Source organism: Gopherus flavomarginatus, chromosome 6, assembly GCF_025201925.1.
Source record: "Gopherus flavomarginatus isolate rGopFla2 chromosome 6, rGopFla2.mat.asm, whole genome shotgun sequence".
Taxonomy (NCBI): domain Eukaryota; kingdom Metazoa; phylum Chordata; order Testudines; family Testudinidae; genus Gopherus; species Gopherus flavomarginatus.
The window spans coordinates 112,617,903-112,634,972 of NC_066622.1; the positions used below are offsets into that span (position 1 = coordinate 112,617,903).

At 38.9% G+C, this 17,070-nt stretch overlaps 1 protein-coding gene across 27 annotated transcripts in view; it reads right to left on the bottom strand.

The window, feature by feature from the left end:
- JAKMIP3 (Janus kinase and microtubule interacting protein 3) overlaps positions 1-17,070 on the bottom strand; it is a 187,792-nt gene that overhangs the window by 74,281 nt on the left and 96,441 nt on the right. For 17 of the 27 annotated variants that reach the window (XM_050959345.1, XM_050959349.1, XM_050959348.1 and 14 more), the window contains 2 exons: positions 4,482-4,697; positions 2,416-2,535 (listed from right to left, as the gene is read on the bottom strand). In XM_050959345.1, the coding sequence (XP_050815302.1) occupies positions 2,416-2,535; positions 4,482-4,697 (336 nt within the window). The remainder of the gene's footprint in view (positions 1-2,415; positions 2,536-4,481; positions 4,698-17,070) is intronic. The other 10 variants (XM_050959355.1, XM_050959351.1, XM_050959370.1 and 7 more) reach the window with 3 other exon arrangements.

Sequence of the window (17,070 nt, forward strand, 5' to 3'; positions counted from 1 at the left end):
AGCAGTGTTATCTTGGATTCCTAGGTTATGTTCCTGTCTCTGCCATTGACTCACCATGTGACCTTGGGCAAGATGCTTGACCTCTTTCATCCTTCACCCATATACCCAACCCCCTCCCTTGACTACACACACAAACCCTTCATTCACATATCCAATCAAGTACTGGGGGTACAGGAAAAAATATGCAACAGGACCAAGGGCAGTATGACAGCAGCAGTTTTTTAAATCAGGTCCCCTACTATTTCCCCTACTGAAATCAATGGAAAAACTACCACTGATATCAGTGAACTTTAGATCATGTCCTCAAGGCATTCCATCAAACTATCTTTTGTTGATCTCATGAAGATGCAGGGATTCAACTGTATCTGTCAATTCGATTTACTTATCTAGGTTCTTACATGGCACCTGTCACTCAACATTATGAATACAGGCATAAATCATTTTCATTTCCTTCTCCTTCTTCTGGACTTTGGGTGTATTTTGTTTGTTCCTTTGTGTTGTTATTGTGGGACAGTTCTTCTCTCTGTCCCTCAACAGGCCAGAGGAGAGAAACCTGGGTTACAGATGTCAACTTTCGCCCACCGGGGTGAAGTGGGGAAGGCAGGGGCAGGAAGGGTTCAGAAATTCTTCTTTCTCCTCCTCACATCAGAGGTCATTGGAGAGGGTGTCATCACAGGATTGCACTCCATCCCCTCAGTGGGTAGGGAGTGGCTCAGCCTGGCAACTCTGGGCATTGGATGCTTGGGAGAGTGAACAGGAGGCAGGATCTGTTCTCTGCTTGCTGTGCCACTTTTAGTACTGGAGCATACAGAACAAACTGAGCACGTATAAGTTCAGGCTCAGCCCAGAAGCCCATGTTGGGCACTAAGTTATAACAAGCTGACTCTTTGACAGTGTCTCTTCCAAGAGTTTTAAAAGTTCATTAGAAGTTAAAAAAACAACAAAACCTGTAGCAACCTGAGACTTTTTCTAACACTAAAACTGTCAATCCTTCATGAGTAAACGCACAATGTAAGGCTGAGTCTCTTTGAAGGGCATACTGTGAGTACACTGCAGAAAAAAATATACCCCCTACCTGATGTATTTAATTAAAAGGTTCCACTGAAAAAAAATGCCAACCAATATCTACTTAAAAATAAAACAGGGTTCATTGTTTTATGAACTAAACATATTGTGGACAATGTTGTTATTATATAGAATACTACCAGGCATAAAGGAAAGAGAGAAGCAGTGTTAGCAATTTTCTAATCTAATATGGATGCTATACGTAACCCCAGATTACACTGTTGAATTGCTGGTCCAATATTCTCCATAATTCAGTCTATATGGAGTTTTCCTGCATGGCACTAGTTCTGTAAAATACATTCTGTGTTTGACAACATACATACAATTAATTAACAAATCTTTAAATAGCATTCTCGCATTTCAAACATACAACGGACCAAATTCAGCCCTAGTGTAATTCCATTGCAGCCTATAAAGTTGTACCAGAGATGACACATGATGTTCTATACACGGTGTTCTCAATTTCAGTAAACCTAATATGTTCCATGTTGTGCACTGTGTATTTTTAACTGAATTAGATTCTACAAGTATAGGCAACCAATAAGAAGGAGTAAATAGCTTTGGGTAATTAGGACCTATATCAATCTTCTTCCAAAACCTGAACCAAACCAAATCCTGAATCCAAAGTTGTTTTCTTTTAGGCTTTCATATCTGCTCTCTGCCCATCAATTTTGTGTCACTTAATTGCCTAGAAAAAGCAGTGTAAGTGCCAAAATAGGAACATGGCATCTAATCTACAGGATCAGGGCATTGGTTCATCATCTCTGAAATCCAAACTATGACAAATGCCTGATGCTTCAGAAGAAGGGGGGGAAATCCATAATACCCAATTTTGCCATGTCATACAAAGGGATAGGACAGCATGGGCTGGGGTGAGCTGACCAGGTTATGAGATTTGATTAGCCCTTTACAGGAGACAGGCATGGCTACAGCAGAATGGTTGGTTTTAAAATTACCCCTAGAGTACTTGATTCTGTGACTTCTTGCAGTAGTGAATTTTATGGTGATAAGCATTTCTCATGGTATTATCTGCCAGGAGGAAAGCATCTCCAAGAAGCTGTATATTTTTGCTCCTACTTTCACAAATTCAAGAGCCTCCATTATGCTCTTCAGGTCTTCTATGCTGCCTGGATAATGTCCCCATTCACTCTCTGGGGATCAACTGAGAGCTGAGATTACCTAATGCTTGAATCTTCCAAAGCAGATATTCTTCTCTTACTCTGTGGATATGTTCTGCACCAGTTACCATATGAACCACGATAAAGGAGTTTAATGTCTCTAGTGAGTGTTCACCTGCCAGTGCAAATTCTGATATGTAAATGTAAAAATGTAATGGTAGTTCTTACTTACAAGCTCATTTCTTTCTTCTGACAGCAATGCATTCCGATCTTCCAGTTTCCGGATGATTGCACTTAGCTCAGCAATTTTAAGTTGGAAACGCCGGGCATCTTTTTCATCCAGCTGCTGTTCCTAAAACAAAGACCAACTGCAAATAACTGTTCATAAGATCAAACTTTTCCAAAGACACCAACTTTGTTCTTGTCTGAATCCAACTATTTCTAACCTATTACACAGGAGAATATAATCTGTGCCTTAGTACAGGGGTTCTCAACTGTTTTCTTCCTGAGGCCCCCTCAGAATGCTATAAAAACTCTACAGCCCACCATTGTTACAACAACTGCTTTTCTGCATATAAAAGCCAGGACCAGCATTAAGGGGTAGCAAGCAGGACAGCTGCCTGGACTCCACACCACAGGGGTCTCTGCAAAGCTAAGTTGCTCAGGCTTTGGCTTCAGCCCCAGGTGGCAGGGCTGGGAGCCCCGGGCTTCAGCCCCACACCACGGGGATTCAGCTTTCTCCCCTGGGCCCCAGCAAGTCTAACACTGGCCCTGCATGGCAGCCCCCCCCTGAAACCTGCTCACGCCCCGCCAGGTGCCCCAGACTCCTGGCTGAGAACCTCTGCCTTAGAACTGAAAACTGCAACATGAGACCAACAGAAAATTGAAGGAGCAGAAATGTAAGAAAGTATGCAAATGCAAAAGTATGTATATGCAAATAGAGAATCACAAATGTTAAACTTGGAAACATGAAAGACAAAAATTGAAAACTAAGGCAATGTTTCCAGTATATGCCACTGTTGAACTGAGTATTTCAGGCATGTGACTCACTAAGTGGTCTGTAGTCTGTTATAGGGAAATTATATTTATAAATATTGAAAAATAAATGTAGAAAATCCATGCAATTACACCATGGCATAAGTTTCTCTTCTATGAAGCTGTGGCCCTACTTTAGCTTCTAATGGGTCAGTTACAAAGATTTATGGTTTAATTGACCAAAAAGTGAAAATGTTTAAATCAAATTGTAAATGAATACAAATATAAGAAGACATGTTTTTATTCTTCTAAATCAGAAAGCAGTTACATTATATTTACAAAATTTATAGGATTTTTTTCTTTCACTCGCATTATTCTAATGTTTGATAAAACTTAAGTACAGAACTTTAATCAGAGCAGGCAAATTAAAGTCCATGATCCTAATGGAACTTTCAGAAGTTCTAGGATTCCTCATTCAACAGGTGCAGGAGAGGCTCAGCATAAAGGATAAAAAAGATTTTTTTTGTTTGTGTTTTCTATTATCTATACTTTTACTAAGAAAATTAAGAACCACTGCAAAATAAATCTTGATGAGAATCAACAATGAAAAAAGTTAACATATGTCGCAGACATATGAGGTCACTTAACTGAAAAATTTTACTATTAGCAAATTAATGCAGAAGCAGGAAGGTGGCATAGTTACATAGAAAGCCAATATAAAAAGGTGACTAAAATTTAATGCCATAGGATATTGCATAATATGAAAGAAACAGTGGAGAATAGGTTAGTAGGTATTTAGTTCACTTCCTAGACCACTGGTTGAAAGCAAAAGCACTTAGCAGAATGTAAATATTAATAATAGAGATGTTCTAGTTCTGTAAACTTGCATGCTGTTGGTTACACACACTACCTTTACTGACTTCCCTTTGTAAATTGTTCTTTTACATTTGCTTACAACACATACTGTTAGTAGCCTGAAAAACTAGCACACACACATTACTAGAAAAGCATTTGCATAATTTGTCAGCAGATACTATGTCACACTGTCAAATTAAAGCAGGTGTTTGAAGTATGATACATTTTAAAAAATTGAATATTTCACCTTGCTAACAAAAAACAAACCAAACTGAAAAAGCAAAAGCTTTCCCATGATCAGATTTGATTTTAGTTTTAAAGATCCCGCTATTGAATTGCCGCATTAAAGGAAATCTCCTTGGTTTGCTCTGTACTGCTATGGGAAAGCTGTTGCTTAAAATGTGCACTCATCAAGATTTTGTCATTTTTTGTTTGCTTGTTTAGGTGAAACCACGTGAAAGTGCTTACGGGGCTTCCTGAATGATCTGAAGCGTCTCCTGCACCACTTGCATAAGGAAGTTCCCGTTTGGGGCTGCTCAGATGCCGATCAGACTCTTTGATCTGGGAAAGTTGTTCATCTAAAGCCTCCTTTTGGAGCTGAAGTCTCTGAGCATGCCCGGCTTGAACCCCTAACTCTCTTTCCAGCACGTAGACTGCTCTGTCTTTAAATTTTATCTCCTCCATCTACAAGGAGAACAAAATACAATCACACAAGCATGCATGTTACAGGTCTCTGGTTACCATGGAAACTGGCAGAATCACACATTACCAAAGGCAACCATATCACAGTCAGTTTCACAGATTTGACATTCCTTAACACAAAAAACAACACCCTTTGGAAAATAAAATAGCAATGAGTGTTTGACAATGGCCATATGAACGGAATTGCTTAATTGCTTCAGTAATATTGCACTTATTTCTATACTTTTAACTACTTTGGGAGCCATCCAGCAGAAATTATTATTTTGCACCAAGAGGTTCTCAGCTACTGTATCTATTTATTGTTATTGAATTCTTAGTATCAGGTCCCAGGTGCTTTGAATTGGAGATGGTCCAAATCAATGCTCAAGAACCCACCCAAACTTTGCAGAGCAAATGGTTTGGAATATATATCTGGGTGCTAATTTAAGAACTGCACCCTACCTGAATGTTGGGCTGACCCTGGACATGAAACAACCAAATTTTGGGATTGGAGGGGGGCCAAAAGATTAAGACCCCCAAATTTGGAATTTTGACAGTTACAATCTTATTTAGTTTAAGGGTCTGAATTTTACCTTTGTGCAGAAGGCCAACCATGCATTGCTTAATAAATAACAATTTTCCAAGAGCAGCCTAAATCAGAGGTTAGCAACCTCTGGCATGTGGCTTGCCAGGATAAGCACCTCCTGCATTGGCCTGGGACGGCAAACCAAGCCAGTGGGAGTTGCGGTCCGCTGAACCTGCCGACGTGGCAGATAAACAAACTGGCTCAGCCCGCCAGGGTGCCCAGCCTGGCAAGCTGTGTGCCAGAGGTGCCAACCCCTGGCCTAAATAGTCCTTTTGTCACTGTGATAATATACACTACTGTAATAGAACAACAGCATCACCACCAGTTAGATTACACCAACAGCCAGTACATGTGGAAATACAAGATACTACACTCACAAGTTACATGGTTGTCAAATATACTTGCAGATAATGAATCAGTGTGGAAAAAATTAATCATGTCAACTTCCTAAAGCAACCATGTTGTTCCTAATTTCAGACACCATATTATATGTATGTGTGTGTATAATCTTTGTACTACTTTAAATACTCCTGAAACACTACACATTTAAATGAAACAAGCAGCTTTTTTAACAGTGAGCTGTTCATAGACAAAATGCTTTCCCCTTAATGGGACAGACAGTAAGAACTGGGCAGTCTACTGTTTTGTTGTTTTGTTTTTTATAGGATTGTTCCCAAACCCAGATAAAAATGGAGGCATTAATTAGCCAAATATTTCATTGAATTAATTTGCTTTAAATTATTAATATCATGGTCAAACACAGGACTAAGAGACAAAAAACAGTTTTTCTTAAATTATATCTGTTTCAAAGTGATTCTTGTTCATAAGAATGATTAGTACTGGATCAGTACTACAAGCCTTAGCACCAGTATCCACACAAAGATAGTATCAGACATTTAAGATTGTGAAACAGATTGATGCAAATAAGGAAATTCGGAGTCAAGACTGATATTCCCTCCATAGCAATCCTGTTGTGCCTAAATACTAAATAGTTGATGCAATACATAACACCACATATGGCACACCATCCCTAGTACCTAAGATCACACTATGACCTAAGGGCTAGATCTTTAAAGGTAGTTAGGCACCTAACTCCTACTTCCAGACTTTTCATATTGTGTAGGGAATATTTACTGTCTGGTCATTGTTTAGCAGAGCTGTGTGTAATATGTAAACTAAACTGCAAATCTACTTGCACTGAGCCTGTGAAATTTTGACCCCACTGAAGTTTTGCCATATCACCCTATGTGTTTGAGGACCTCAGTCCATGTATTTGAAAATTCCGCTGGGCAGCTGAGCACAATCCCTCCCCTAGCTGCTCTCCTTCCTCAAAAGCCCCCGTAAATGTATCTATGATGAGAAGGAGAGGAATATATATCTATTAGTCTTGCAATGGCAATCATCTTGTCCACTGATTAATTTCAAAATACAGAGCCCTCCTATTGTGCAAACTCTGGGATAAGAGCAGCAAACTACAAAACACTCAGTTTTCATTATCTGAAAGTACTAGCAGCACCTGCAGTAATAATGGAGGGATATGTGCTCTATCTAAAGTATTCACAATTCCTCACCTGCTTTGCACATCATAAAATAAAAACAATAAACCCATAAGTGGGATTTACAATATTATAAGAAGTAAATACAGAGTCTAATTCAGGAAAAACAAGTATTGTTTGTAAACTACCTTTGTGAAAAGGACATGTAAAAATTAAATACGTGCATATATGATATTTTTTCTATGCAAAACTATGCAAAAGTTAGTCTCCTTAGAAATCTGAGGAAATAAAATACATTTATTAAAGATGCTTTAAAATATTGAATTTCTAGGAATGCAGCGATCTACTGAAGTTTGCCTCATAACAAAGAGATGTCTGATGAACTGTTCTCATGGCATAAAAAGTAAACTAAGAGACTTTAAATGAAAAAATATCTATATAGCCAAAGTCTCACTGATGTGAACACAAAGAAATTCTGTAACACAGACAACATTTTCAATTAAGAAAAACATGAAATTACAAAAGATTCAACAAAATAATTATATTCTAGCAAGGTTTTGATTTTTGCAAAAAAAAAAGGACTAAATCTTAGCTTAGTGAGGAAATAAGAAAGCATTAATATTCATATCCCTCCTATCTGTTTACGTTCATAGTTATGGATTAAATACAATGTTCTTATATATACAGTTCATTCTTAAAAATAAACATATTCATATAATTTTATAGCAGCAAAGTGTATTGAATAAATGAAGAAAGCATTTTTAAAAGATTATTTTACAGGGTTTTTTTTCTTCACAGCATTACTAACATTAAGGTGCTATTAAAAAAGAAAATTATTTGCCACTCACTGAAAGATCTTTGTGAATTTCCAGGTGTGTGTCCAAAACAAAGCTATTGCACACAGTTGTCTCATTACTCTACATAGAAACACTGAAGTGTCTTCAATTAATGTGGCTACCTTCCTTATATTTGTATCTGGTTTCTTTAGATAACAGGACTACTTGTGAAACAATATCAATGAATATATATGAGCACAGTATCCAATCGTCTAAAGGAGAATGTCTTGCTTACCAGTGTGGATAGTCCCACTTTATTTTTAGCAGGCTGTCTCCACCTAGAATGAATTTTTATGCTGAAGTGCTAATTAATAAACAGCCTGTGCGCATAACTACTGCCAATTATGCAAATATAAAGACATGAAAAGTTGGGTCCCCCCATTCCCTGTGCTAGCAAATGAAATGTCTAATATTATTTTTCATCAAGCTGATTTCAAACCCTATGACATGATTTCTAGAGCAATATAAAAATCAATATGTAAGCTTCAATGCTGTCGAAATTTCCTCTTGTAATGTTCACAGGGCATTTATAGCTCTGCAGTCTCCATAAGCATCATTAACATGACTGTAAACTGCAGAAGAAGTCTGCTTTTGAAGCTTCGGATGTCTATGCTCAAAAAGCCAAAGCTATTCCCAGAAAAAGGTTTTCACTGCAAATCCTTCCCAAAGAAGAGGCTGTTACATGACATAAACATTTCCCCATAGGCAGTATGTCAGAGCAAGCAATTAGAATGTGTAAAATAATCTGCATTAGCGATCAGTTTCAGAAGTTCAGGTGAATGAGCTGTCAATCATTTATTAGTGGAATGGTAACTAAAAGTGCTAGATTAAAAGAAAGGGGATCTCTTCTCAAGTCAGTCTCTCTGACCTTTTGGAGATGTGCACTTGCACTCTGACAGAAGGAGAGATCCAGGGAACGTCTCTATATGCAATAGCACTCACCCTCATTCAATTTTCCTTCATATTCCTTCTTTCAATATGAAGGTTTTTCTCAGTGTTTTGAAATATATTAATGTATTTGCCTCTTTGGATCTTTTCTAATGTGTGTCACTACAGAGGAGTAGCTAACCACTTTGTGTCCTTATCAAACTAATTGCACTGGAGGGAATAACTCAGAACCTTGTACCAGTATTACACAATTGTATAGATACTATGTTTTATATTTTATAAATTGATTGGGTATGACAGTCTCTCACTGAAGGGACACTGTCAACTAGTCAAAGTCCAAAATGTTAATTAACTCCTAATAAATATTACAAGCACATCTAAGCTGAGCATATGGGCTGTATCAACCCAACATTGATTTCAGTCATTCAGTTATGAATAGATGATAGCAACACAGCAGATGCAGTGGAGGACAAGCAGTGAAAGGGTGATTCTCTCGTTGATGATGATGATGAAATATCCTTCCATCTTCCTAAATAGTTTGAAAAATTCACACTCCAGATCCAATACAAAAACAACAAAAAGAACTATAGTCTCTGTTTATTTATTTCATTTTTCATATGTATTTATTTTGCCTGGCATCCATCCATGTAGCATCGGCACACAATCCATATGTTAATGCAAAATTGAATTAAATCATACTGGTGCTAGATGAACAGCACCCCTTCCTCGACTGTCCTAACCAATCATATATAACTCAGAGATGGTCCATGGGCAACCAAATGCCAAATGGACAAAGTTCACTCTCAAGGTAACTAAACTTCTAGTGAAAATTTACCAGAAACACTCTAGCCACTATTGCTGAAGTGCACATCTGGGGAATGTGAGCAAAAGCACTCAAATATCATAGATTACACTTTGTAAAACAGAGTAAATTTGTGCCTGCAATTCACAGCTGCTAAGTTTTGTGCATCTTTGTATATGACATTTCTCAACAGTGAAAAATGTCAGATTTCCCTCCCAGCTGCCCCTATCAATAGCAACAGGCTTGGGGGAGGCAGGAACATATTGCCTGCAGACTTCAGAAGCCAGAGGGAGATGGAGAGAACAAGGGGCAGACACGTATGCTGGGGAAACCAGGGATGACCAAGGTAGTAATGATTAAGGCAGTGGACTGAGACTTGGGTGATCTGGGTTCCCAGTTCTGCTAGTTCTGTGAGCCGTGGGCCAACTTTCTTGGTGTCTCAGTTCCCTGTAAAATGGGGATAATAATCCCTCCATTCTCTCTCATCGATTTTGATTGTGAGCTCTTCAGGGCTGGAACTGTTCTTCCAATGTTTATATAGTACATAGCATAATGGGTCTCTGATCACAATAGGGGCCTCTTGGTGTTACCATCACAGAAACAGAAGTGTACTACGATTGTTGGGAGAATCATGGGCAGCCTCTTATTCTGCCCCTATGGCTATTGGCCTCTGAAATTTTGTCCCTTTCCAGCCCCTGCTCCCCCATTCTATTCCTCTCTGCCCCTACTCCAAGCCTGTCCCTCACTCTCCCCCTCATTTCCCTACCAGCCATCACCACCTTCCCTTGCTCCCTGAAGGCTCCATGCTGCAGTAAGCAAAGATAGCAGAAAAATGAAAGGCCACCTGTCTGCCTGAAGCTAGACTCTGCATGACCATGGGGAGAGCAATGACAGCTGGCTCTCCCATAGCCCGTTAAATGCAGAATACTTCAACTGCAATAAAAGGTAACCTTGGGGGTGGAGAATCTTTCATGCCTAAAACCCTACATTTGTCCATGCACATGTGGAAAGCCCATTTGCATACATAAATACAAGGGATAGTTTTTCCTTTGTACGCACAAAAATCTGTGGGTCAGATTCTCAAAACTGAATTGACCTAGATTCATTGAAGCTAATGAAGATGAGTCCAATTTACACCATTTGAGGGTATGGTCTTCTGTGTGAAGAATTACAGGCACTGATGAAGAGGGCAAGATAAAGCCCACTTTGAACATGTGGCCCTAAATGCTAAAGTTTAGTCTGAATTTGTAATAAAAGCAACTGTAAGACTGTTATATTTTAAAAAGTAAAATGCATTTACAGAAAAAAATAATTTTGTAAAGCAGAAGTTAAACTCTTATTCAGAAGAGAAGGGGAAAAAAAGATTCCTTTATGTATTTGGTTCCTTGGGGAATATTTTTATACACGTCGTACAGGAATTGGCAGCCTTTGGCACATGGCTAACCAGGGAAAGCCCCTGGTGGGCTGGGCCGATTTGTTTACCTGCTGTGTCCGCAGGTTTGGCTGATCGCAGCTCCCACTGGCTGCGGTTCACCGCTCCAGACCAATGGCAGCTGCGGGAAGCAGAGTGGGCTGGGGGATGTGTTGGCCGCCACTTCCCGCAGCCCCCATTGTCCTGGAGCAGCGAACCGCAGCCAGTAGGAGCTGCAATTGGCCAAACCTGCAGACATGGCAGGTAAACAAACCAGCCCGGTCTGCCAGGGGGCTTACCCTGGTGGGCTGCATGCAAAAGGTTGACAATCCCTTTGTGACAGTGCACCCCAATAAGACTTTATGGGGGTGTGCTTATAAATGTATGATATAACTGGAATAGGGTTTTGCTACATATGTCATGTAACATATCTCTTTAAAGTTTACAGTCTACTATATCTATTCACTCTATTTGTATACATATATCATTTTGTACTTGAGGTTAGGAATATTGGTTGTATACTTGCTTGATTTCTAAGTAAGCTTTCCGATGCATTTGGTCATCTTCTTTAGGAAGGAATTCGCAAGGTTAAGTACTTGATCAGGAAGCACTTGGGGAACAATGTATCTTGGAATGCTCCAATCTACATAAGAAATCTTTCTGGACACATACAAGATACCATGTGGACAATGGCTTCTGCCTGTAAAGACTGTGAGTCATGCATAGACATGTGACTTGCCCAGGTGACTCCAGAACTCCATCTTGCAGCTGGACTTTGCATAGGAGTGAGGTGGGGGGTCTCCGCCCACAAGAAAAAGTCTATTTAAACCCATGGGAGACCCCTCCATTTTTTTGGTCTTCAGCTGGCTAAAGAGGGAGCCTCTCCACCCCCCAGAAACTGGAACAAAGGACAGTAACTATGGGGGTATGAGTGATTGCTGGACCCAGGCTAAAAGGAGATTAGTCTGTAAAAGGGAGCATTCTGGAACTGGTGAGGATCTTATCTGTATTCAGTTTGATTAGACATAGATTTGCGCATTTTATTTTATTTTGTTTGGTGACTTACTTTGTTCTGTCTGTTACTACTTGGAACCACTTAAATCCTACTTTCTGTATTTAATAAAATCACTTTTTACTTATTAATTAACTCAGAGTATGTATTAATACCTAGGGGAGCAAACAACTGTGCATATCTATCTATCAGTGTTATAGAGGGCGAACAATTCATGAGTTTACCCTGCATAAGCTTTATACAGGGCAGCTTTCCATTTCCTCTGTGTTGCCAAAATGATGGAAAGGGAACGTAGCAGGGGCCAGCATCTGGCCCAGTATTGACACCAACAGACTCTTAACTATCAGAGCTAGGTAAATATTACAGAACAGTGTCTGTGACCACTTCTTGAAACTTTTATTCAATTGGATCATGTTTTGTTCCTTTGTAATTCACTATTTGGGAACACCAACACGAAAGGGGAGAAAATGTTTGAATGATGGGAGAAAATCTACAAGCAAACAACAATGTTCACATTTACACACACACACACACACACATGAGAACTGGTATCACTATTTGTTATTCACTACTCATCATTTGAATTTTACAATGTTTAAGTCATCCTATTATTATTTACCATGTGATTTAAGGTTTCAGAGTAGCAGCTGTGTTAGTCTGTATCTGCAAAAAGAACAAGAGTACTTGTGGCACCTTAGGGACTAACAAATTTATTTGAGCATAATGAAAAGCTTGTGCTCAAATAAATGTGTTAGTCTCTAAGGTGCCACATGTACTCCTGTTCTTCATGTTATTTAAGTGACCATCACAGAGAAATAATGAATGGCCAAAACTTAGTTTGAGAACAAACCATAAGCTGATAATAGTTCATCTGAACTATCCAATGGATAGAGATGAACAACAAATACATTAGTAGAAATATGGATCAAACTGCAAACAAGAAAAATGAGCTATATTTTCAATTAATATTAAGCATAATTAATAATTTGACCAGCTCTGACTATACAAAACCTGATGGAGAAGCCATTAAACTGAGAAATCACCTTTACTACTGCATATGGGAATTTTTAACCAGCATATCTTCCATTCTTTTCTTACATACAAATAAAAGACTGAGTCAATCAACAGTTAAATAAGCAATTGAAGGATTTTTGCTTCCTACTCTTTTCACTTGACACTTTGCTTTAACGCCCACATTTCTTCAATATGTTATCACTTCCTAGGGAAAGTGAGAAGTGTCAGACACGTGTCTGTAAACATGTAGTGCCTGGTAATCAACAAGATTTTTGCCTTTTTCGCCTATATTGCTAAAGCATTTCTATAAGAAGCAGGGATATCTGGAACACTGCATGAACCTACACTGGTGGGCTATTAATCTTTTAAATGATCGCTGTCAACAACAGTATTTTTTAAAAATCTGGTCCATAGTATAGTCTATCCTGTTGTTTATCGTTTATCTTTTCTGACCAACATACATCTCATATGAAACCTACACTGATATTACATTATTCTGGATTTTAGTCCCCACTGTGCATAAACTGTAGTCCAACTAATCTGATAATGCTAACATGACTAATGGGCCCATTTTTCCTTGATATGCATCATGCATGTATAAGTCCCATTAATGTTAACAGAAAATGTGCATGTACTGGAGGGAAACTAGACCCTAAAAATGTAACTGAAGCCACCTTGGTAGTGTTTTATGATATTTAGAGAGCCACAAATTAAAAAATAAAAATTAAGTTTATTAAATAATTACAAGTTCTTCAAGAGGACATTGTTCATATGCCTACTTGTTACAATATGACATGTGATTTTCATCTTTCATAACTTAAGCTAGTGAACCAGGGACAGCTTGACTGTGCTAAAGTTGTGCTTCTCTGGAGATCACCACATACAAACCTTCCAGACATAAATAGCTCATGCCAAAAAAAAATTGTCTTGGGTTTAGGAGTTACAATTTTCACTCTTGATTAAACAGATAACATAATGTTCCATGTGATCAAAACCTCTTCCCATTTCTTTAAATGTGGGACACAGTCTTCTAACATTTTTCATAAGGACAGACAATAGAAGAGGGCTTTGATGAAATACATTATGACAGACATGAAAAATCACAGAAACTAGAAGCATGATCAGAAATCACATATCAGATGCTAAGTTGGGGTGATAAAAGCTACTTTAAATTATGTCGTATCCAGTGGGAAAGAGAAGTTACTGAGTGATGATTTGTAAAACCATATGTAAAATCCCAGTTTTACAAAATCACATTTTGTATTATTTTCAAAACAGATGTCACATTTTAAAAATAATAAGCCCTGTGCATTAGAACTTGCTTGACACAAGAAATGGAGTCAACGTCATCATCTCCTCTCTGAAGACTTCCGCCTCCAGCAAATGCTTTTCTTCTAAAATACTCAATTTAAGTTCAACATTTACAAAGAAAATTTTATTTTCCAGTCTGTGTTTGCCCTCTGATGTTGAAATGCACTTGTGAGCTCAACCTTATTTCAGCTGTAAATGGAATCTCTTTTACGTGACCATGGAATTTATATTGGATTTATGTACGTCTGCGACCATACCATCAAGGCTGTGATCTCATTTAGTCTCACAAGCCAAACAATGCTGGTAAATCCTTGGTTTGGGTCCTCCATGAAAAATCCATTACTTATATAGTGGTAAGAGGCAAAAATAGCCAGTGCAATATACTATATTAGGCTATATACTAGACACATTCAATTGTTCCTAACCATATGAGCCTAATTATACTCTTTGTATGAGTAGAAAGTAGCACACCAGGTGAAGCAGAGTTAGGTTGCAAAGGAAGGTCACTTCGATGCTCAAATTACAAAGTGATGTTCTAAGACTTGTGCAAGGCAAGAGGTTAGACTAGATGATTATGATTAATGTTACGTTTTAGTCACGGGTATTTTTAGTAAAATTCATGTTCAGGTCATGGGCCATGAATTTTTATTTACTGCCCATGACCTGTCCATGGCTTTACTATATACTCCTGACTAAATCTTGGAGGTGCGGGGGGGGGGGGGTGGCCCAGGGTGCCGCGGGTGCTGGGGGGGGTACTCCAGGGGGTGCTGCAGGTGCTCATGGTGGGAGCAGCCCGGGGGTGCTGGGGGTCCTCATGGGGGTGGTGGGCAGTGGCCCGTGGCCTGGGACTCCTGCTGGTGATGGGAGGGGAGGGTGAGGGCAGCATGCGGCCCAGGAACCCCACGGGTGCTGGGGGAGGAGGGTGGCGCGTGGCCCAGGAACCCCGCAGGTGCTGGAGGGCGGGGTTGGCAGGATCCATACCTGGCTGCGTGTGCTGCCTCTGCCCCAAGTGCCAGCTCTGCAGCAGCTCCCATTGGCTGGGAACTGTGACCAATGGGAGCTGTGGGGGCGGTGCCTGTGGGAGAAGGAAGTGTGCAGAGCAGGCTGCTGGGAGCTCAGGGAGGGGGATGTTGCCATGTCTGGGGAACCCCCCAAGGTAAGCACCGATCAGAGCCCTCACTCCCAGCTGCTCAGGTGGCCTCTGGGCCAGCCGCACCTACCACTGCAGAAGTCCCGGAAAGTTATGGAATCTGTGACTTCCGTAACCTCCATGACAAACCCGCAGCCCTAATCATGATGGTCCTTTCTGGCCATAAAGGATATTAATCTATGAATCCTGGGCATATACAAATATCAAAGAAGTAAACAAAAGAGAAAATCATTTTTTAGCATGGTCCAAGAAAGTATAAGTAAGAGTAATGGGATGTTGCTGAGTAAAGGAAAAAATTTCTAACAGTATGGCTATGTTGTGGAAACTGTAATAATCTCCCAAAAGAAGCAGTAAAAGACTGCTCACTTAGGACATTTAATAGTAGATCAGAAAATGCCCATTTGAAAATCCATCACATGGGCATAGAAAAGAAAGGTGCTAGGTCTGATCCATCTCTAGTTGCTACTGACTTCTGAAAAATAAAATTATGATATTACATGTTACTAGCGTAAAAATCTGAAATTAAATGTTTAAGAAACATTTTGACTGTGTGTGCAAAATAACGTAAACATTATATTCTAGCAATATTGTTTTATGGGCACAATTTGCCTGCAGGTGATGAGCACTGGGTTATTAACATCTGATCTAATTAGAAGTGCTAAAATACAAGAGATAAAAGTCATAACTTCATGACTCTTTCATATAAAATGCCTGAGAAGTCTATTAAGTGGAATGTTTTTACATACACTGTTAGAAGACAAATATACCCATTTTCAATCCAAAATTTTCTTTCGTGCAATGTTCATAGATGAAGGCAGATGAATCCAAATAAGTCCAAAGTTTATGATTTCATGGATCACTGGTATTAACATATAAATGTCCCCCCTGTCACTTGGTAAGTAACCTGTCACACTCTGTAATAGGTTGGAACTCCCCTGTGGTAAATATTAACTGTGAAATTTATGAGATCAGAGACTCTTTGTTCCATTTGCTTTTATTATTTGCTGGACTATGTAATATTTAAGCACCTATGGTATGAAATTACACAAGAGTGGTATATTCCTGGTGCTTAAAGTTAAGCACACAGTGAAATGCTTTACTGGATCATGACCAGAATTAATTCCCATCCCCTCAGGGTTAAGCTGAACCTCTGGAGATTCTCCTTTCACATAATGCTGCTCTTTGGTTGATTAACTAGTGCTTACCCTGTAGTTCACAGTTTAAAACTATTGAATTAATCATATATTATTTATTCAACTTGAGGTTGCTGTCTAATATTTATTGCTTAAAAGGTTATTTTATATTTTTCTGCAGGTCTAAAGTGAGATGTGATCATCTTCTATATCGTATCTACATACAGTGAAAAAGGAAAATAACATCAATCCTAATTTGAAAAGAGAATATAGGAACAATACAAAATTACCTTTTTAAGGCACATTTTAGCTAATTATGTGTGGATCTATTTTCCATTCCGCAGCTAAGCCTGCCACGATGCAGCAGGATGTCTTCTGTGAGTAATTGTAAAGATGAATAATTTGACTTAGAAATTAAAAAGTGTACCTCTCAGCAATAAATAGCTTCAAAGGGTTTTTATTTAAAAAGGCTTAATCTCTTTGCAAAATTATTGACTGGTCTGTGGGTAGAACCTATTCTCATCCACAATTACAAAAAACAGTATTTTTTCAAAGGGTGAAATAGTTGCTTGTTGGTGTGGTTTATCACACTGCCTTTGTTAAAATTACTAAATAAAGAATTACACATAAACTGAGGAGCTTTTAATGTCCTGTCATGATTCCATTAACAATGTAGAACTGGATGTCTGCCATGCCCTTTACAAAAACATGTAGTCCCTAAATGTGCAACAGGGCAT